A 21006-nucleotide genomic window follows, 5' to 3' on the forward strand; every position below is an offset into this window, starting at 1 on the left:
AGTGATTTTGTCGTTCTCTTCCTTCTGTTCGGGTGTAGATTCGATATGCTTGGGAAATCGACTCAAAATATGTTGTAACCCTCACGTCCCTCCCCCTTGAGCGAGTAGCTTCGAACAGCGAGGTCTTCTGACTGCGAAGATCAAGGCTTAACGATCTCAGGAAGCATGAGCGAAGGCGACAGCACGACCCCTTCGAGAGACTGTGATGGGTAAGACCGGGAACGAACAAGTAAAAGTCATGCATTTATGAGGCGTCGCTAAAGACAGTCGATGATGGGCCTCACGCCCATGCGCCGATTAAACTCATGCAGAAAGCTCCGGCAAAGACTAGCGATGCCGCCATGACCCTTCTTGTTCCCCTTAAAATCCGCCAGCTAGATTCGCTCAAGAAATCCTCTGACAACAGGTCGACTAGACTGGTGTAGGTGAGGAGCCCTGCAGAAATGGCGTTGCAAATCCCGACGACCAGTAAGCCGGTCTCGCTGTCAGGGTCGTAGAGATCCCTGGTAGCAATTCCAATTGCTTGACCTAAAGGTGTCGTGCATCCGTAAGCCAGGGCCATGAACCAAGGCTGGAGAGCCTTGGAACGCCAGCCAATTGCCGCAATCCGGGAGCCGAGCGCGAGACCTTCGAAAGTTTGATGGAAAGCAATCGCAATAAGAAGAATGACCTGCTCGCTACCTACGGCAACCGCTAATGCCATCCCGATGAAGACGCTGTGAAACAGAATTCCGCATTCGAGTAGCATGCATTGTACGACGAGCTTGCGACGTTCCCGTTCGTTCTTCTCTGCCTCAATGCTACTGAAGCTGTCGTCACTGAATCGGCGTGACCCGTCCACGAGCCCAGATGGCGCACCTATACCAGGCGTGCTTACTGCAATGGCAGGGGTCGAAAGTAGGCTATTTTTACGTCCAAATCTTGATGCATCGACAGGCGATGGTGCTGCGTTGTTTTGTCAGTGTCGGAATTCGATTTCACGCTTTCATGATACCTTACTCAGACCCAGACCGCCGATTTCCATCGAGGCGCGCACCGTAGGTACATTCAAGACGTTCGCAACGTGTTGCTCCATTTCTGGCCCCGCGCAAAGTGATCGTCCAGGGCTGAATATCATCTCCGCTATCGTTATTATGAAGACTGCTCCCAGGGCGATCGCACCAGCAAGCGCCGGATACGTCTTGCTGAAAAACTCCGGAAGGCATGGATTTGTCAGGTTCACAAAGGCTGTCGGAAACAAATGTACGAAAGCTGTCGCGATGAGGACCCCAGTACCGAAGTGACGGAAGACGAAAAGTGCTCGCGCTGGGATTCGCAGCTGTGGAATGCGTGTCGCAAGGACCGGCAGCGCGCATGCACCGGCCGAGACACTGAGGATTATGAATAGTGCGCCGACATGAAGGCTCAGGTTGTAGTCCTCTTTACGAGAACCTTCAGCGCATGTCGACATCGTGGCACTTTCCCGGGTAATCTTGAGAACTTTTCAGATGCTTTCAATGTTCTCTTTGTTCTCCACTTGGTGCGGGACAGCTCGGGCGTGATATGTTCGGGAGACACCTTCCATGGAAGCCATTCGAATATCGGCGGGCAACAAGTTATATGAAAAGGAAGTCATGTTGGACCCACGGGCCGGATCAGCAGCAATCCCGAATCCTTTGACCGCCCGAATCAACCAGGAGAATGCGGCGAGACCATTTCAGTCATTTCAATCCGTTATTATTAGCAAATTTCTGTCCATTGGCACAGGGAGGAAGTTGCGGTGACGTCCGCGAGGCGTGGCGAGATCCTTCGCCAAGATGTTCGCTCGACTGCGGGACCGGCTTCTGCCGCCGAACGGGCTGCCTACTTTCAAACAGCGAACATTTTCATGCAATCCTACTCTCGTTCCGAGGTTGGCTCCGAGAACATCGCTCGCTGCGATGTTCTGGACATCTTGTCTCATCGGCTTCAGTGTGCCGTGAGTGTGTGAAGACTTCGGCCCATTTCTGGAAATCACAAAGTGGTTGGTGCGGCACAGAGAACTCTGGACCGGAAACACCCGAAACAACTCCGGCCGTGGTCAGCTCACGCGGCTTGGCATTCACGCCAGACTCGGGAAGAACAATGCCGTCAAGCAAAACGTGCGCATAGAACTTTCTGCATTTGCTTGCCACACTAGTAAGAGGCGGGAAGTCTCTTACATCTCCTCTTTGGGAGAATATCCTCAGCGGCCGCACGCATCCCCCCGCGCTACGATCAGGCGATTATCTTGACATTCGACATGTACTCATGCCCAGTTCTCGCAAATTATTAAAGCTAAATCAATTGCATTGCTTCGGTTCGAGGGCTGTGAGTTGTCTGCCACACAACCCAAAGTCCAACCACAGGCCTTATCGTGAGTTGCAGCTCTGGAGGCCGGAAATCTACAGTGACAGAATGAGACATCTAAATACCGGGAGAGGAGACGAGATAATTGACTCTACTTGAAGTTGGTATAGCATAGAAAAGGATGCCTCCTGCATAGGTGTTATCCGCGAATAATTCAGAACTGTAATTCAATCGGAGACGCTCAAAAATATCAATGATGCTGCGAACCCGTAGCGACAGACGCTCGAACATGGGTTGACACTGATCATGCCGCTAAACGTAACGAGTGACAAACGTGGACAGTGATGTTGAAGTCTGAATGACCTCGACGTCTCCGCCATCGGGAGAAGGCCAGAGGTTGGACCTCTGCTGCTGGATTATAGGGCTCGGGGGCCAGAGTAACCTCCACGTCGCGACCGCGAACAGTGCCACCCGAGCGGCGGGCTGACTGAGCATCTCGTGCGTCGAGCAGAGTCGGCTCCGGTTCGGGCGCTGGAGCAACATGGGCGTCCCGGCCGCGGACAAACCCACCGAATCGGCGAGCTGACTAGGCGTCTCGCACATCCGTCAGAAGAAGAGCTTCCTGTTTAGCAGCAGAGGACTGGTGCTGATGCTGTCAACGAACGATCTGGTGGCTCCCTTGAAATATTATGCGCACCTGTACCAAGACGATGTTGTCTCTGTTTCGTTCCAATCGTCTCTCCACGGATGACTTCGTTAACGGCAGTTCGCTGTCATGACCCAAATGCCAACGTTCTCGGCAAGCAGCGCAATGTCTTCAGCCATGTAGGCCGTGATGCAGGCTGATCATGTTTCGGCTTCCGGGTCATCTTGCAAGCGATGACATGAGTGCTGCTCCACTTGCAGAGATCTGGCGCTTGGCGATAGCAAGTGCAGAGCGAGTGAAGATGCAGCCCAGCGTGGTCAGCAGACGCCATTAAAGCGTGGTCAGCATTCGCCGTCAGAGTCTGATCGGCATTCGCCATGAAAGAAGACTCGATTGGTGTCGAACATGCAAATGCCGTGGACGTTATGTCTGATGAGATAGATGTTGGGCATGAATATTGCCAGTCCGTAACGAAATCATTAACTTCTCTTCTCGCGAACAAGGCAATCGGCTTGGAAACCGGTCCGCGGTAAGTCATCCACTCCTACCTGCCCAGGTATCCTCTGGAGAATCGACATGTACGGCGTCCTCGGTCTGTAAATCGGTGAGTATGGTTATGCCATTATTGATATTTCTGCTGTACACGGGCTGCAGGGGATTTGTCCCACTGCGCTGTGGTGCTGTTTATTACAGGCAGCTTTGAGCGCTTTCGAATTGCGGAGCAACATAATGCTCGGTGTATTCGTTAAGGTTCATAAGTCGCAGATCACGTCTATCGCGAAATATTCGATTTGAGAGTTGGACCTTATCCGTTTCATATTTCCACTGCAAGCGATAAGAAAGGTCAAAAGAATGAAGGAGTGTCAACGTGAGGTGTCAAGGATCGCACGGGCGATCATCGAAGTTCATCGCGTGGCTATGCCACATCGGGGCTTTTGCGACGTCACACGTAACCCTACTGTCAATTCCAAAAAAAAATCATGAAACTTGACACGTGAAGGTCCTTTGCACTCGGCACATCAATGACAATTGCAACATATCTCGATGTCAGACTCTGATGGCGACCAAGCGGGTGTGCCTCTCATAGAGGATATCTCATCATCCGACAACGATCAAGCCACGAAGAAGAGGAAGCGCAGCAATGAGGACTCTGCGGAAGCGAAGAAAGCCGCCAGGAAAAAGAAGCGCACATTGAAGAAGCCCAAGGACATTGAGGACGAAAGTCTGGACGCTGAGTTGGGTGTCAATCATGCGATTGCGCACATGGATAGTCGGCTGCTGGTGGATCATCTTGCGCAACGGACGAAGAGATTCAAACCCGATCTAAGCTTGATGGAACTGGAGGACATGTTTGTACCTGGTAAGACGCGCTGCTTGGAGTCCTTCTTTCTTATTCACAGAAACCCTGACTAAGTCTGAGTTGAACAGGGGGAGCAATTGTCGACACAACAAAATACGAACAGCCTCGGACAACCGAAAACATTGCACCGTTCCTCGAGCAATTTGCTGCACCGAGGAGAACGAACACCCGAGGAGCGAAGAAGCTCTCAGATGCACCACCAAAGAATGGTACTCCGCATACATTGGTAGTGGCAGGAGCTGGGCTACGAGCAGCGGATGTCACACGAGCGTTGAGGAAATTTCAGAGTGAGAAGTCCATGGTTGCGAAGCTGTTCGCTAAGCACATCAAGATCAAGGAGGCAATAGAGATGGTTTCAAAGACGAGGATGGGCATTGGCGTTGGCACCCCACAGCGGCTCATCGATCTAATGAATGACGGTATGTTATTACAGCGCAGGTGCTTTGTTATGGTACGTAATGAAACTAACGCTTCTTCCATAGGTGCGCTATCAACGAAAGATCTCGAGCGCATCGTGATCGATGCATCACATATCGATCAGAAGAAGCGGGGTATTTTGGATATGAAGGATACGGCACTGCAACTCGTCCAACTCCTCACACGACCCGACTTGAAGGAGAAGTATACAAAAGAAGCCGACGATAAAGGAGTGGAGTTGCTTTTCTTCTGAACCGACTTGATCAAGTAAAGAGACATGGCTTGGCACAGGACGAGCGGTGCTCGCGACACTTGGGCCAAGACCAGTGTCCGTGAAAGAAGAGGGCTGTGTCGAACTGATGGTCGTGATTCTCAATTCATCCCGGCATCCTTCTCCGCCTTACGTATGGTCTTCCTCATTCTCCTGATCTCTGTCTCTATCTGTCGCATCGATTTTGCAGCCATGACCGCTTGTAAGATAAAACACTCGGTCTCATCGACTTCTGGCTTGTTCTCTGCTCGGAACAGCGTCGCGAAGGAGCCTTGTGTCTTACGTAGCAAAGGCGGTATCAAGATTCCTCCAGCAAACGAGCGGAGAGGATCGGTAGGATCCCGCTCGACGACTTCTTCATTGTCATGCAGCGAACCGATGGGCGAATCATGCCCAGTTTCTTTTGATTGACCATTGCAATCCTGGGCCCTTGGAATTTCTTCCTCTTGAGAACGATGTGAAGATTTTCCTGGCAAATTGGGCCCGGCTTCGCTCCCTGCAATTCCGCTCGTGGCCATATTCGTAGCTACCTTAGAAGAGTCGAGGCTGTCATCAACCGAAAACTTCTTCACGTCATGAGCTAGAGCGCTGTCGATGCCCCCTTCTGCATGATCGTAGATCTCTAAATCCTCGGGCCCTTCTGATTCGTGATGACCATCCCCTGAAGTCAGCTTTTGCTTGACACGGACACGAATGCTGGCGACAGCTCGCTGGTCATAATAATCGCGGCCGTATGGTCGCCCTGAGACCTTGCCAAAATTTGCTTGAGCTAATGCAAAGAATCCGGATGACAGCTGCTTTTGAATTGCCACTTGCGCTGATTGGTATTTGTCTAGCTGGTGCAGAAATGCTGTCCAGAGATCATCGAGCCGATCATGCAGCCCCAAGTTTGACACAAATTGCTGTTGCGTTCTCGCAGTTGTATCGTCTTCGATCACCGCCGGAACCATTGTCAGTCTGGATGTTTCAATAAAGGTTAATACAAGAGAGAATAGTACTCTTGATACTATACCTCCGAACACTAGATTGGAAGACGACGCATTAATTCTCAGTGCCGGAATACTTTTGTCTTTCAACCTATGAGATTGGGCTTACACAACCCTAACCGCTCTCCTCCGCTCGATGTCGGAGATAATTTGAGTCAGTCTCATCAGAAAGGTATCAGGCTTCGCTCGTCGGTCAACGAGGCCCGATGGATAATAACTAGAAAATGGCATCAAGACTTGGTGTCAATCACAATATGCGGACAATGATAAAACCAAATATCTTGCGAGCTGTCCAAGCAACTCCGTCGAGATCAATGTCCGGCGCATTCAGATGTGCAGCCCGGAGCTTTTCACAGCTTCGAGATGCGCCAACTTTCACAAGACCAGCGAGCATCGTCCGGATATCGCGATCATCATATCGACGATCGAAACGGCCACATACGTATCAGCAAACACGACAACTCACTACAGAAACGAAGGACTGGGTTCTTTCGGAGACTCGTGCTGCAATCAAATGGACTACGATAGCTTGGACTGCTCTCGGTCTTGGAGGAGTAATTTGGTTCGGACTTCAGCTTGAATGGGCAGAGAAAGAGAATCCGACTCCGGCAGAATGGACTTTTTGGACTCGACAGTCGTTGAGAGACGCAAGAGCAATCTACGACACGCGCAAATTGAATATTGGCAACGCTGTGGACTATGCTGGAGCAGGATTGGGCTTCGCAGAGGTATTGCGTCGGTTGGAGGATGACAAGATCGACGGTCAAGATTTGGACAACGGTGGTGACATTTACGTTCCTGGAGTAGGAACCGCGGGAGTCAACTTCTCGGCCAAATCGTGGGCATGGCGAGCAGGATACGTGGAGACAGTGATGAGCTTGGGCAAATGTGCGGAAAACTGTGACGAGCTGGTCTTGGACACAACGCGAGGCATCGTCTTCTCTCGGGAAGTCATAATCGGCCCCTCAAATCCCGACCCAAGACCTGTACCAATGGGATCGAGCGCGGCGCCGCTTGAGGAGAATTGCATACGGCCTCTCGACGCGCCCGAGACATACTACATGCGCATTCTCACCGGCACTGGATTCACCACGAAGCACAAACTAGATGCGGCACTAGCATATGCTAGTTGGTTGGAATATCAAAACCTGCATGACAGTGCCGGTGAGATGTACGAATGGGGTGTGGACATTGCTTTGCGCGCACTACCGGACGGAATCGATGCATCAAGAGTCATTGATGAGGACTCAGGCGTGCTCAAAGCTGGAGCAGAAACGACAGCAAACATTCTCACCGCCAGCACCGCTTTGGCGAAACATCACGCCATCGTCGGGAACGTCTCCGAGGCGCTGCCCATCTTACTATCCGTGCTACGCGCACGACGAACCGCTCCTATCTCCACTCGCCGCCCCCCTTCGCAGTCACTAAGTGACTATCCTCCCCCGCGATTCTCATGGATTTGGTCGACCCTCTTCCGAGAACCTGACTTTACACAACCACCTCCTTCGGGCGACACTCCGATCACGCGAGTTGTAGAGCAAGCCACCTGTGACGACGCTGAATTGATGATCTACATTGGCGAGATACTGTTTGCCTCGGCTGCAGGTAAATCTCAAACGGCGAACCGAGACCAGGGCCTCTCCTGGACGCGACAAGCCGTGTCGGTCGCCGAGGCGAATTTGACACAAGACGCGAGTATCCCGGGATCCACGCCGCGCTCAAGAGCGGACAACCAGAAGAAGTGCCAGCAATGTCTAAACACGGCTGTTGGAAATTGGGAGACGATGCTGGAGCGCCTGCTCGAACAGACACATGCGACGCCGGAGAAGAAGAGCTGGTTCGGCCGCAGCAAAGGTTCTGCAGATCACACCGAGGAATCACTATTGGCCGATATTGCTCGTGTCGCTGTGCTCAAGGATCGCCTAGTGCGTCAGCGATCGGCGGAATGATCGGAGGTATTCGGCAGGTCTTCCACGAATCTGAACGATCTCATCGTGAAGGATGTTGCAATAAGCTACACTCTACCACTGGCTGGCTGAGGCAGCGACTGTGTCCTGAGATGAATGATCTGCTCTTAGTCGCCATGTGCACAGTTGGCCCTACGGCGCTTCCTGATCGCCAGATGCCATTGCACGCTACGTGCTCCGCAGGTGGTCGAAGACGCATGAGCTGATACTGAGCGGGATTCGTCGCAGCTTCACGCGAAGCTTTGTTACCATTAGAGCGAAGTCAGAACGAGCCAAAGCTCCCACACGCTCAGAAGGACATGCGATGCTCATGCGATTCAATCTGTACAATCTCTGTAATTTATTTGCACATAACTTTGCACCAAATTCTGAGTGGCATTTCGAAGCTGATCTCGTTTCCTTCCGCTTTATTTTACTGTTCAGCCTGGAAATTCACCAGGGCATTAAAGCGATGAATTCGAATTCACCATGTTCGCGTTGATCGTTGATTATTCCAACCGATCACTCCAGAGGTACCCAGTCATGATAGAGGCGGTGTCGATCTTGGCGGCTGAGCCGACCGCCCACGTGCGGTGACGTTGTGCCGTTGGAGATGATGAACGAAAATAGTTAAATCCTGGGCCAAACCGAGCCGGCTGTGGAAAAAGAGAGGGACGGAGGATTTACCCGCGTTGGATGGGCAAATAGGCCGTCTCATCCATTGTTTGGTGAGCGGGGCATCTGGAAATTCCCATGTAGGTATGATGCTGAATCTTCGTCTCGTCTCCCAAGACAAGACAATCACAACATCTAACCCCTCACACGTCATTCGCCTTGTCATGGTCCATTGGGAAGTAATGGGGTCATGTCGACCTCATGTCATTCAATTTTCGGTGGATTGACAGATCTCTGATTGCCGAAATGGATATCACGATACCTGCCCGGGCCTGATTGCCCTGTTGCACATTCCGTTCACCGTCTTTAGGCGTACTGCACCACCTACCTAATCTGAGGTATTCCCGTAAGATGAGCATATCGTACTTGATGTCATCGGCAAACCGATACATCGGTGATCGATGCTATTAGCCGCCTCGACGGACCGGCGCGAGCGAAACAGAGAAAGACAGACCATTCAACGGAATTTAATGCGTAGTGCTGTATGAAAAGACGAACGAGTCTAGTCTCGAAACATCATGCCTAGCCGACTTCACCTGGGCACTCCCATCATTATTTTTACGTGCCCAGGTACCCGATTAGGCATAAACATGTTAGCTGATGCGTGCCTATGACGAGCAGCCGCTCACGATGGTTACGCTCGCAGAAAAGCTTACACACGGTTCTCTAGAAATGGTTGAGAGAGCTGCCAGTGTGTGCATGCATGCGTGTCTGCGTGCGTGCCCACCTTCCGATCCAGCCTGAGCGGACCACGACAACCGTCTCACACACAGCAAGTAGTCCACTGGTCACCATCCAGGACAAGAGATGCCTGCTGGAATTAGTTGTTCTCATCGGTAGACCGCATTGCCCCGTACCACGATGACGAGGGAATGATGGAGCTCTGTACCTTGCTAGAATAGCGGTGGACCATCCCTTCTAAGCGCGGGCCGACTGTGTTCAGGAAGGTTATTTGCTTGCTGCCCATCCACTGCACCACGCCATACTATCCATCACTGGACGACCTGCCCGGTCTGCGAGACCCAGTCGTGTGTCCTGTGTGATACGTTATAGAGAAAGGGAGACAGACAGACTGCGTGCGGCACCACCATCATGGGCTACCTTAACTTTTCCCGACTAGGGAAAATGTATTATGGAGCCTCTTGTCGCACACCTTGAGCTATCCTCCATAGCTATCTCGCTTCCGCCGTCATGCGATGAGAACCTTTCATTCTTGTCGCTCATTCCTACCGACACGATCTTCGTGGTCTCTACCTCTCAGCGGCAGTGTCGACAATCCAACATCAGCAGCATCGTTTTATAGACCCACCACTGCAACAAGCTGCGTCCGTACCTACAACGTCAGCTCTTCAGTCCGTGAAGCTTCATCCGCAGCGTCCCGCCGTGGATCTGATCGTTCCCACACGAGACCTTTCTCGCAGCAGTCCTCATCCATCTTCGCCCAACCTTCTCTTTTCCACCTCCAGCGCCGAACCATGGCGACCGCCGGCGGGCCCAGCGACCACCACAAATATGCCATCTACCCATCTCTCCTCGGCAAGATCGCCCTCGTCACCGGCGGAGCCGAAGGCATCGGCGGCAGCATCGTCGAGATATTCGCCCTGCAGGGCGCTCAGGTCATCATTGCTGACATCGCCGAGGACTCCGCGTTGAAGCTCATCGAGAAAATCAAGGGCACCGCCCGAGGGCCCATCGGTCCGGAACCCGTCGTGCCCGTCTTCTACGAGTGCGACGTGACCAACCTCGACACGCTCAAATCCACCGTCGACCGCGCCCTGGCCCAATTCTCCCGCATCGACATCCTCGTGAACAACGCGGCGAGCTCGGCAGGAAAAGCCCGCGTGGCAACCAAAGACGTGACCCCGGAAGCCTGGGAGTTCAACATCAACGTGAACCTGCGCCACCAATTCTTCCTGTCGCAGCTGATCTTCCCGCACATGGCGGCGCAGAAATCCGGCGCCATCGTCAACATGGGCAGCATCAACTGGAAAGTGCCCGGCGTCGGACTGCCCATCTACACCACGTGCAAGGCGGCCGTCGTCGGCCTCACGCGCACCCACGCCCGCGAGTTCGGACCCCACGGCATCCGCGTCAACAGCGTCATGCCGGGATCGATTGCCACGGAGCGTCAGATCAAAGAGGTCCTCACGGACGAGTACAAGGCGGAGACGATTGCCGCGCAGGCGATCAAGCGGGTTATTGACCCGCACGAAGCGGCGCGCGTGGTGGTTTTCTTGTGCACGGACGATGCGAGCGCCGTGACGGGGAGCCAGTATGTTGTTGACGGAGGCTGGATCGGAGACCCATAGATTGTTTGTCTGTTGTGCATAAAGCGTTTGCTGTTGGGTTCGACATTGCGCAGGTACGAGTCCCGTGCGAGAAGTAGACGGCTGAGTCTTGGGCGAAAGAGGGGAGGAGGGTTGGTTTGGAGAGCAATTGAATAACTGTCATATGATGTTCGTAAACTCTTGCAAGCTCGTTCCACCAAATCATCATGCATTCGACGCAACTACCTAAGCTAGGACACTATTTCGCCAGGCCTTGGATCGTCTCGTGGTCCGACTCGCATCTGACATCGGCCATAAGCTAGTCACCAATGCAAAGCCTCATGCTTGTTATCGAAACAATCAATGAGCATTATGAAAACCATAGAGTGCTCATCGTTTCGTCGCATTGATGGTTACTCTCATTGATCTACCGATGACTGAATCCAGCAAAGCGGGCTCCCCACTATCAAATACCTCGTCGATCTCCGAGTTGTAGAACGAACACTCCATCAAGTTCGAAAGGTTCACATATCCTTTCGCCAGCCAACATTCTCCTCATCAAATACGACATCCGCAAAACGAAAGAAACAGCGCAAGCAAAAGCAGATCTCACCGAAATCCCATGACTTGATCCCACATCAACGACCATCGCAGCGATCCCTCATCCGACTCGAGAGATCTTTCCAAAACAAAACTCCACTCCTTCAGAAAGGGAAAGAAAAGAAATCCACAGCGCTCTCTCTAAGCAGAAGGCGAAGGACAAACCCCATCATTGACATCCCCGAAAACCGAGATGCTCGAAATGTCGAAAACCTCATCGTTGAAATTGACCAACGTGATCTGCGCGCTCGAGACGTCGACCGCGGACCAAGGCAGTTGCGCGGGGCCGAAGACCGAAGTGCGGGTGGGCTGCTCGCTGGCGGCGGCGTCGGACTCGGGGGTGGCCTCGGTGCAGCCGCCGTCGTTGATGTCGCCGAAGATGCTGATGGAGGAGATGTCGAAGACTTCGTCGTTGAAGTTCACGAGCGTGATGCTCGCGTTGGAGAAGTTGATTCCGGGGAAGGTGATGGGGCCGAAGAGGGTGCCGCCGCCGCTGCCGAGTTGGCGTTTGAGGGGCATGGTGAGGATTGGGGAGGAGAGGGCGGCGGTGGCGAGGGTGAGGAGGGCGAGGAGGTTGGGGGAGTGCATCTTTGAGAGATTGGAGGTCTGAACTTCTTTGATTCGGGATGAGGTGGAGGCTGATAAGTTGCTTGATTGAAGTTGCGAAGAACGATTGTAGAATGGACGTTTAAATTGCTTTAGTGCTATTGATGCTGCTTGATCGGATGTTCAGTGAGACCACTGGAGTAACATGGCTCCTTATATATCCTGACATATCCTGACAAAGGGAGTGCCGAGGGTACTACGATGCCCCAAGACCGGGTCGATGGTCCACGACTTTGGAAAGTACATCGAGAAATTCTAGCACAGCCCGGCGATGAACTGTCACATCTCAGACGACGATATGGCCATCGTTCCAATCGTAATGACGTTGATGGTAACATCACCACACTTTAAAGCTAGAAAAGGAGAGCAGATGTCGACTCCGTCCTTTGCATCGAGTCGGTCTTTCTTGGCAAATTCCTTCAATAGCCCGAAAATTAGTGGATGCAGCAATCGCGCAACATCCTAGGCTTAGGTTTCTTACTTTGAAGACTCCGGGCCATTTGCGAGGCTCATAAAGACGCCGAGAATCGGGGCGCTTTCGCACAGACATCATGTATCAGATCAGACGTGTGGAAAGTCCTTGACGTCCAAAGACGATTTGTCCCAAGCAAATCGCGCGAAGAATGGCTTTTCAGGCCGTCTCGGTCTATCACATTGCTGGTCTCTGGATACGGTCCTGGTCTGGTCGTATGGTCATTCTGCTTGTTCGAGATGTAAGCCACAGCGACTGGGTGGCGGCTTCGTCTTACACATGGACTCTTAGCATCATGGAGATGCGACGCCGCCGACGTGTGAGCCAAGCCTGGCTTGTTGTTGTCGTCGTACTCTGTCACGATACAGACACGATGGGAGTGAGAAGCAGGTCTTGCTAAAGAACAAGGCATTACATCGTGAATGGGGCCGTGTCTACGTGAGGGAAGGATCCGGACATCTTTGCTCGGCGTAGGCTCGGCGTGAAGACTCGGCGACCGTAATTCTTCACGTGGTGCACGTGCTAGATAGAGCGTGTCGTGAAGTGAGCCATCTTGTCCACCGGGCTGATTGGGAAGACTCCAGATCGATCACGTCCTGGGCGGCCAAGAAGAGGGCGGTGCAGAAGCAGCGCAGTCCCGATCCTGAAGTTGATTCTAGGATTCTTACGTCCGATTGCGATTGATCATCAAGGATCTCTGTATCCGCCGCCAGCAACGAGGAAGGATTTCCCAAGCAAGCAAACGTCCCGACGCGCCCTCTTGGCAGATTCCCGGGATTGCGGGGGATCTCTCTGCGTGGATCACGACGACACTCTTGCTTCCTTCTCTCCTCTCACGTATTGTGCACAACGCCTTCATGTCATCTCGCATGATGAGGCGCTGGTGGAACTGATGCGACCCTGACGAACGCCATGGCTTTCTTGCCTATCCATGATCTGTACGCTACATCTTGTTGGTGTGGACGTATTCGGGTACGAGGCACGAGGGGAAACAAGACGGCTGGTGAGACGGTATCTTCCGCGTATGCCAAGCGCTCGTCGACATGGCTGTGCTATCTATCTCGACCCCGACCGTCGACTTAAAGAAATCCAGTTGGAGACGAGACGAAGCTCAGCAAAGTGATGGTTCTTGGCGGTTGGAATCGCTGCAATTGAGACACATGGATTAGATTGGTCTCCTGGACGAACGATCTTCAAGGAAGATATAATTGTTTCGGTGATGACAACATCGGGTATCATTATTACAATCTCCGCATCCCTGCAATTCCCAAATCATTCGTGACGCCGAGTCTCTGCCAGAGTCGGACACGCAAAACGTGCGGCAGCATGAGCAGTGTCCTATAATCCTACACGTCCATCCTCAACCACGTCGACCCATGTCCCTCTCCTATCACGCTTCTAACTCCAATCCTTTCATCACGCCCTCCACCCCCCTCAGCCACCTCCCGCGCTCCTCCAATTCATCCACCGCCATACCACCTTCTTCCCTCCTCCTCTTGGCCTCGAGGGCCAATTCCACCGCCGTATCGCGACTCTTCCACACCGGGGCCAGCTCCTCCTCGAGTCTCCTCGTCTCGGCCTGTTTGGCGGGAAGGGCGGCCTGCAGGCGGGCGATTTCGAGGTCGATGCGTTGGAGTTCCTGCTCGCGTTCGCTGAGTCGTTGACGCGTCGCGGAGAGAGATGGGAGATGGAGGTCTGGGTCGGAAGAGGCGGAGCTGGAATGTAGCGCGGTCTGTTGTTCCTTTTGGCGGACGTGCAGCGCGAGGAGGGTCTGGTTGAGGTCGGTGATTTGTGCGGGGAGGGCGGCGAGTTGGACGGTCTGGAGTTGGATGTGTTCATATCCTGATCGAGTCATGTCAGCGAAGGTTGCTCTGTCATCGTTGGGAAGATCCGTGATCTTGCCCTTGTGGAAAACATACTCTTGGCCAATTCCCGCCCTTGTGCTTCCAAGGCTGAGATCATCTCCGCCACTTCCGTCTTCTTCTCCTTCAGCTGCGCTTTGTCCACGAGGAGACGCGTCTGAAGCTCGGCGTTCTCTACGGCCGTCGCAAACTCGGGTTGTTCTGCGCAGATTGTGCGGAGGAAGCGCTCCTTGGTGACCTGCTCGACATAGCTGAACCGTAGTTTCGAGAAAAGATCGCGGTAGTGTGCAAGATCAGCGGCTAGCATGGAAGGTGTCGTGGTATTGCCGCTGTCTTCTTTAGGGTGAAGGATCGGTTTGGAGAGTTTGAGGATCGAAAGGGGTTGTGGTTGTTGGAGGTGCTCCAGAGTGGTGGAGATGTTGGCGGTCGTCATGATGGGGCTTGAATTGCGTCGAATCGAACGGAGTACTGTGATTGTGTGAATCGCGTGTTATGTGGCGATTCACGGCTTTGAGATATGTGAGGAGTTTCGCACGACGGCGGATGTGGTGGTTGTTGTCAGTCACTCGCACTCGTGGACAGTGATGCTCATGCGATACGATGCGCATTTGTTTATCTGTTTATCCCACTTCGCGTTGGACCCTGGCGACTCCGCATCTATCGACACCAACCCTAAGCAAGCCTGATCAATCATATAGTAAATAGATTCCAACAGATTCCAACAGACCCGCCTGCCGTTCAAAGATCACATCTCAATGCACGATATCTTGACTGTTCGTGTACTCAACCGGACCAGCAGCCATTTTTACTTTTATCACGATCGCCGTAGCCAAGGGATGCAATGCCCGGTGCTCGGCATTGTCTTGTTCCACCTCAACTGCACGATGAGACGGGCCAGTCGGGACATGAATTCCTCCGCGAGTTCATTAGAACCTCCCGAAATAGCATGACCGGGTTGGTGGAACTCGTCTCTGTTCAACACGATGAGCATGAGCATCATATGGCAATTCCAGACAATCGGGCTCAAATGGATCGTCAAAGATCGCCAGATTAACTCGTCGTGATGGTGCACAGCTCGACTGTTGGTGTCTCGGCCCCCGACTCCGGTGTTTTCGGACATTTCGACGTCCGCGAGACCGTCGGGCCGGGTTGACTTCACTTTTAGTCAAGACTACGATTGGTCTCGGCAAAGACGGTAACTTGGGAGAACCATCTACGAATATATAGGCAAGTGGTGTGTGTAGTACAAATGCGGATGTGATTCTTATGATATAAGACACAATCCGATCCTGTTCTTTCAACTTGCTGTCGTGCTCCAGCATCGTGAACTTTCCTTCATTCTGCCTCACTCATCTCTACTCACCCACCTCTACTCAACATAGGCCTCAATCATTCCACACACCCAAAAGACTCAAACAACACAATTTGCGACAAGATGGCAGCTCTATTCGCTCGCACCTCAAAATCACTGCCGTTAATCGCAGGTGCAACTCTCGCCGGTTCAGCAGCAGTGGCATACACATATTCCAAGACGACCCTATCCGGACATCAACTCGATTCCGCCCAGAATGCGCCTTCAAAGCTACTAACATTCCCAAAGTCGATGTTGTTCCCACAGACCTTGACCGTCACCAAAACGGAACAAATCAACCATGACACCAAGCGGATCACATTCTCTCTTCCCGGCGGCGAGAACCAAATCAGCGGTGTTCCGGCAGGATGTAAGTAATCAACAGAGAGGAAAAAAGCAATACAAAAAACCACACCCTCATCACCACGACTACGACCAATCACCTTTCTGACCAGAATCAAAAACTCAGCCGCAATCCTAACCCAACACTCACCCTCAGGAAGATGGTTCCCCATCCTCCGTCCCTACACACCCATCAGCGATCCCAGCCAACGCGGCAGCCTCCAACTCCTCGTCAAGCAATACCCCGGCGGCGCCGCCTCCACCCACCTACACAACCTCAGCGTCGGGCAAACCCTGGCGATCCGGGGTCCCCTCCCAGGAGGCTACATATACAGCGAACCACCCAGCAGCAGCTCACCACGTGAACTGATCTTCATCGCGGGCGGCGCGGGTATCACGCCGATTTACAGCCTGGCGAGAAGTATCCTGCTCCAGCAGGAAGGAACGGGAAACGATCGCACGAGGATTCATCTGGTTTGGGGCGTGAACGGCGCGAGGGATGTCGTGCTGCGATCCGAACTCGAGGATCTGCAGAGGCGGTCCAGCGGGAGGTTGCGGGTGACGATCTGCGTCAGTGGGGATCGGGAGGAGGATCGGGCCTCTTTGCTGTCATCATCATCATCTTTATCTTCAGACGCGATGAGGTTCCGGAGGGGATACGTCGACGAGGACATCTTGGGTGAGATTGTCGGAATCGCGAAGGAGAGCGGTCGATGGGGCGATGACAAGGGCACGAAGGTCTGGCTCTGTGGGCCGGAGGCTATGGAGAAGAGTCTTGTGGGGAGAGGAGGGATCCTGGCGGAGTTGGGGGTGGATAAGATCCACAAGTTTTGAGTGGGGAAAATTGGGATCAGGAGGGGAAGGTTTTTCTTGTTATGGCGGTCTGGCGAGGGTTTGCTTGCTGGGTGTGATGTGGAAGTTTTGGGGTTTGAGATGCACATTGTCTTTCAGTGTAGCTGAAGGACGGGCGCGTGGGTTGACCATGAAGTGAGAGAGAGAGAAAGAGAGAGAGAGACGCAGTAACCCTGAGTGCGATCTTGCTTGCAGAGAAGCGAGTTCGGCGGGAAAATGGAAACGAAACGAAAAATAATACGATCCACAAGACCCAGCTCGCGCATTCGCTTTATCGAAGAGCAGGAGGACGAGATGACAATCATGAAGCACCAGAAAAGAGTTCTCTTCATTCATTCCTCTCCCTGGAGCAGAGGAAGGGAAAAAATACATTATCATCTAATTCATCCATCCCGTTCCCGACCCATCGTCCAATTCGTCCCATCATCTTCCATTCCGATCAAGTCATACTCGTTTTACATTCACACATCTCCCATCGCATAATAAATCTATCCCCATAACAAGCCCCGTGTATCCCAATAGATCATCATGCCCGCTGTATATCGTAATCATGTGTCGCAACAAACAAGCCTCCTCTCTCTGCCCGATCACCGAGAGAGAGAGGGGGTGAGGAGAGCAAATCCAAAACCAAAAAAGCTCACACTTTGGGGAATCAAAAATCCACGAAAAAACTAATCCCGGAAAAAAAAAGACGAAAAAGGTAGTCGTCGGAAGAATACGAAAAAAGGAGGCGGACCCACATCCTCAATCGCCTCAGCGGCCCACGCGGTCGATGCCCCAGCACTCGCCGCCATCGCGGGCGACATGCCGACCAAAAGCATATCTCGGGTCGGCATCGACGAGGACACCCGTGACGGGATCCCGTTGAGGCGCGCCGTTCGCCGCGCGCATCCGGACGAAGCCACGGAGGCTGTCGGCGAGGCTGACCTTGCTCTGGGTGGGCTGAAGGGAGGAGATGACGGGACGGCCAGAGAGGAGGCGGGTGATGAGGTCGGTGCGGTCGCGGGGGCTGTGGAAAGCGAGGTCGTCGAGGATCTGGGAGCGGGCGATCAGGCGGCGGATGTCGTGGAAGGATTCCAAGGGCCCGAGGTGGCGGTCGGCGCGGCGGAGGGAGGATTCGGGGAAGATGGCGAGGTAGGCCAGGGCGTGCAGGACGACGAAGACGGTCAGCGCGTAGTAGCCGGCCGGGTGGACGTAGATGAGCACGCGTTGTTGGGGGATGGAGAATTGGGACCAGAAGCAGCCGCCGGCGAGGATGGGGATCGCCAGGGCGAGAAGGGTGACGGTGGAGAGGAGTGCGACGCGGAGGTGGCCGTTGAGCAGGGCGAGGATGGGGGTTGATGAGACTGGGGAGGCGGTGTAGTTCGCGAGAAGAGTGCGGTCAGGGATGTCGCCGTCCTGGGAGGTGGTCGCCTTCTCATTCAAGTTATCGGCGTCGCCAGTCTCGGTCAAGCTGGCAAATGGCTGAAGGCGACGGTGCGCGAGATCGATGTCGATCCAGAGCAGCAACACAATCATAGCGATGGTAGCCGGCAGGAAGCTGTACAAAAAATTGCCGCTGCTGAAACCGAACCGGCCGACAATCGAGGAGACATCGGGGAGGAATCCGCGGACAATGTTGGTGCTGGGGAGGTAGCTGACGATGAGGAACGCGAGACACAGCAAGATAGAGATGACTGGCCACAGCACAACGAAAGCCGGCTTGAGGAACCAGGGAATGGCACTGCCAGCAGGTTTCTGCGAGTTGGGTAGAATCGCATCCATGGAGACAGGTCGTTGAGCTTCGACGTCGTTGTCGTAAGGGTCAGAGTAGCGGTTGTTGCTCAATTGGCCGGGAGAAGACATAGCTGGCACCTTTTCACGAATGCGACCATCCTCACCAACAGCATAACTACGAGGAGACTCGTTTGCAATGCCGAAAGTGTGGAAGATTTCGTTCATGCGGTTGGTCGTGCGCCAGAGCCCGAGTCGTGGGACATCAGAGGTCGTTGACGTGTCATCGAGAGCGTTGCTGCGCTCAAAGAGCACAATAAGATCGGCGAGGGTACGAGCATCCCACTTCAGACCAGTCGACTTGCGTTGGAGGAGCCAAACGAACAATGTCAACAGAGCCGCCACCAGAAGGAGGTAGAGGGCGATGGTGGTCCAGATGGCGCCTTGAACGGCGATCCACACCCAACGGCCAGTACTCGGTGCACCTTGGAAGTACACATTTAAGCTGCTGGCCAAAAGCGGGATGGTGAAAAGTTGTAGCCAAGCGACGATCATGAAACCGCCGACCACGGGCTGACCAGCCTTGAAATGCACCAAGCTTGGGAGGAGAAGACCGCGCGGTCGCAGAGGGAGTCTGGCTCCAGCAGCTCGCGCGTTAGGCGAGTCAGAAGCCATTGCGATAAACGGAGCAATGCGGTGAAGTGCTACCTGCACCTGAAACAGCCAAAGTAGGACAATCATTCCGAGCATAATCGGCAGATAGCGGAATAGGAAGTATTTGCCATCGCCGAACGAGCCGTATGGCGTCAGACCAGTGTTGATGCGACTCCAGATTGCGGTCACTCCCAAGGATAGTAAGTATGCCATGACTGTCAGGATGAATGCACCCAGCTGAAACGAGCGAAGAGTGCCTGGAATGAATTTCAGAGGCTGGTCACTGTTTGAAGCGACTGGTACAAAAAGGTTGGCTGTTGATGGGCGGTTGATCGGATCTGCTGATCGAACCGGCTGAATCTCCCTAGCGGGGGTTCTGGGCTGTGATACTTGCGAAAGTTGTTGTTCTGCTTCCCGTTCCTGCTGTTCTTCTTGAGCGAGTGCTTGATAGGCGAGCCGACGCTGCGAAGACCATGACTGCTGTTTCTGAACTGGCGCAGGTCGCTGAGGCGTGAGCGGTGTTGACTGTTGCTGCACCTGTAATGGTGTGAGGTACGGGTATTGTCCATCTTCGTCTCCTGCTCCGGACATGTATCGCCGGCTGCCGCGGACATCCTCGTCCCGAGTCAACTGATCGAGTGCAAAGTGAATGTATGGAGTGTCATCCATGTGCGGTGTCGGCGGGCTTTTTTCGTTTTCGAATCCTCTCGCCACAGAGCTGCGAGCGTTCGTAGCGGAGATGGTCCCCATTGACTCTCGCTGCTCCATCACAGGACTGACAGGCACGGGTTTTCGGCGAATTGAGTTGGCGCCCGGTGAAGTCGGGATCGCAGTGGGAATCTGTCGCTGTTCCTCTCCACTTGACCTTCTTTTTCCTTGACCTCGCATGGGTGTCTTTCTGAATGGTTGTGTTTCGGAGTCGTCGTACTGGGCATGTTCGGCGGAGTCCTGTGGAAGTTCCTCGTGCTTGGACAGATTCAACGCGGATTGCATCGGGGTACGATAGAGCTCCGGCGGCGTGTCGACCCGGACGATGGTCTGCTGCGAGCGACCCGCGGGACGGTGGATTGCTTCCCCGGCGTAATCCGCGCTGGAGGAATCGCTCAGGCTGTAGTAATCTTGGACGGACGCGGCGAAGGAATTCTGGGAGTGCTTGTGGATGACGTTGGCGGTATTGGAACTGGTGGACCGGATTTGCAAAGGTTCCTCATGGTGTAGAGTGTCGGGTCCGGGTTGCAGCGTGGATTGCTGTGCCCGTACTGGGACTTGTTCATGGACGGTCGACATTTCCCGAGCTTTGGGATCGCGAAATCGCGACCGGAGCACAACAGATGCGAACGGTAGGCAAAGTGTTCACAAAAACGTTGGAAGACAGTTGAACATCGGATCTCAACGATGTGCGTAATGCTGCATCTTGATGTATTACCTGCATGAAGCTAAAATCGACAATCCTCCCACATGTGCGTGGCGGGTAGACGAAAAAGAGAGGCTGGTATGTCAGAACGCGACCCAGAATGCGTGTGGCTGGTTCGCGCCCGGGCGATCTCCTCTTCTCGCGCGATCTGATACTGTCGCACATCTCCATATCGCGGGGTCTTCAGACAATTGTATTTCGCGGTCGGACAATGTCTGATACCATGAAGAGAATATTGGTGGATCGTGCCGTGTCGCGTGTGTGT

At 53.5% G+C, this 21006-nt stretch overlaps 11 protein-coding genes across 11 annotated transcripts; 5 read left to right on the plus strand and 6 right to left on the minus strand.

Annotated features, from left to right (window-relative positions):
* Positions 1-127: 127 nt before the first annotated feature.
* On the minus strand, positions 128-1565 carry K489DRAFT_72430 (Zinc/iron permease). Its single transcript, XM_033608870.1, has 2 exons — positions 1000-1565; positions 128-945 (listed from the first exon to the last, which is right to left on the minus strand). The coding sequence occupies exons 1-2, from the start codon at positions 1448-1450 to the stop codon at positions 281-283; spliced, it is 1116 nt and encodes a 371-aa protein (XP_033456083.1). The 5' UTR covers positions 1451-1565; the 3' UTR covers positions 128-280.
* K489DRAFT_72421 (uncharacterized protein) lies at positions 1483-2186 on the plus strand. The gene has a single exon (XM_033608869.1). It carries the CDS (start codon positions 1681-1683, stop codon positions 2128-2130), a length of 450 nt encoding a protein of 149 aa, XP_033456084.1. The 5' UTR covers positions 1483-1680; the 3' UTR covers positions 2131-2186.
* A 1748-nt stretch (positions 2187-3934) lies between these two features.
* K489DRAFT_72492 (uncharacterized protein) lies at positions 3935-5043 on the plus strand. The gene is made up of 2 exons (XM_033608871.1): positions 3935-4313; positions 4382-5043. Exons 1-2 carry the CDS (start codon positions 3998-4000, stop codon positions 4981-4983), a joined length of 918 nt encoding a protein of 305 aa, XP_033456085.1. The 5' UTR covers positions 3935-3997; the 3' UTR covers positions 4984-5043.
* Positions 5044-5102: 59 nt separating this feature from the next.
* On the minus strand, positions 5103-6039 carry K489DRAFT_434398 (uncharacterized protein; the record flags this gene model as incomplete). Its single annotated transcript, XM_033608554.1, has 1 exon — positions 5103-6039. The coding sequence occupies exon 1, from the start codon at positions 5949-5951 to the stop codon at positions 5103-5105; it is 849 nt and encodes a 282-aa protein (XP_033456086.1). The 5' UTR covers positions 5952-6039.
* Positions 6040-6301: 262 nt separating this feature from the next.
* On the plus strand, positions 6302-7936 carry K489DRAFT_412985 (uncharacterized protein; the record flags this gene model as incomplete). The annotated part of the gene is made up of 1 exon (XM_033607992.1): positions 6302-7936. The coding sequence occupies one exon, from the start codon at positions 6302-6304 to the stop codon at positions 7934-7936; it is 1635 nt and encodes a 544-aa protein (XP_033456087.1).
* A 2147-nt stretch (positions 7937-10083) lies between these two features.
* K489DRAFT_326105 (NAD(P)-binding protein) lies at positions 10084-10917 on the plus strand (the record flags this gene model as incomplete). Its single annotated transcript, XM_033601882.1, has 1 exon — positions 10084-10917. One exon carries the CDS (start codon positions 10084-10086, stop codon positions 10915-10917), a length of 834 nt encoding a protein of 277 aa, XP_033456088.1.
* Positions 10918-11213: 296 nt separating this feature from the next.
* Positions 11214-12320, minus strand: K489DRAFT_72645 (uncharacterized protein). The gene has a single exon (XM_033608873.1). The coding sequence runs from the start codon at positions 12061-12063 to the stop codon at positions 11617-11619; it is 447 nt and encodes a 148-aa protein (XP_033456089.1). The 5' UTR covers positions 12064-12320; the 3' UTR covers positions 11214-11616.
* Positions 12321-13650: 1330 nt separating this feature from the next.
* Positions 13651-15008, minus strand: K489DRAFT_344868 (uncharacterized protein). Its single transcript, XM_033602323.1, has 2 exons — positions 14473-15008; positions 13651-14395 (listed from the first exon to the last, which is right to left on the minus strand). The coding sequence occupies exons 1-2, from the start codon at positions 14846-14848 to the stop codon at positions 13944-13946; spliced, it is 828 nt and encodes a 275-aa protein (XP_033456090.1). The 5' UTR covers positions 14849-15008; the 3' UTR covers positions 13651-13943.
* Positions 15009-15133: 125 nt separating this feature from the next.
* K489DRAFT_72619 (uncharacterized protein) lies at positions 15134-15902 on the minus strand. Its single transcript, XM_033608872.1, has one exon. It carries the CDS (start codon positions 15735-15737, stop codon positions 15342-15344), a length of 396 nt encoding a protein of 131 aa, XP_033456091.1. The 5' UTR covers positions 15738-15902; the 3' UTR covers positions 15134-15341.
* On the plus strand, positions 15851-16942 carry K489DRAFT_326470 (ferredoxin reductase-like protein; the record flags this gene model as incomplete). The annotated part of the gene is made up of 2 exons (XM_033601907.1): positions 15851-16136; positions 16236-16942. The coding sequence occupies 2 exons, from the start codon at positions 15851-15853 to the stop codon at positions 16940-16942; spliced, it is 993 nt and encodes a 330-aa protein (XP_033456092.1).
* A 319-nt stretch (positions 16943-17261) lies between these two features.
* K489DRAFT_383945 (uncharacterized protein) lies at positions 17262-20708 on the minus strand. Its single transcript, XM_033605738.1, has one exon. It carries the CDS (start codon positions 20612-20614, stop codon positions 17714-17716), a length of 2901 nt encoding a protein of 966 aa, XP_033456093.1. The 5' UTR covers positions 20615-20708; the 3' UTR covers positions 17262-17713.
* Between the last annotated feature and the right edge of the window lie 298 nt (positions 20709-21006).

This window comes from Dissoconium aciculare (assembly GCF_010015565.1).
Source record: "Dissoconium aciculare CBS 342.82 unplaced genomic scaffold K489scaffold_14, whole genome shotgun sequence".
Lineage (NCBI taxonomy): Eukaryota > Fungi > Ascomycota > Dothideomycetes > Mycosphaerellales > Dissoconiaceae > Dissoconium > Dissoconium aciculare.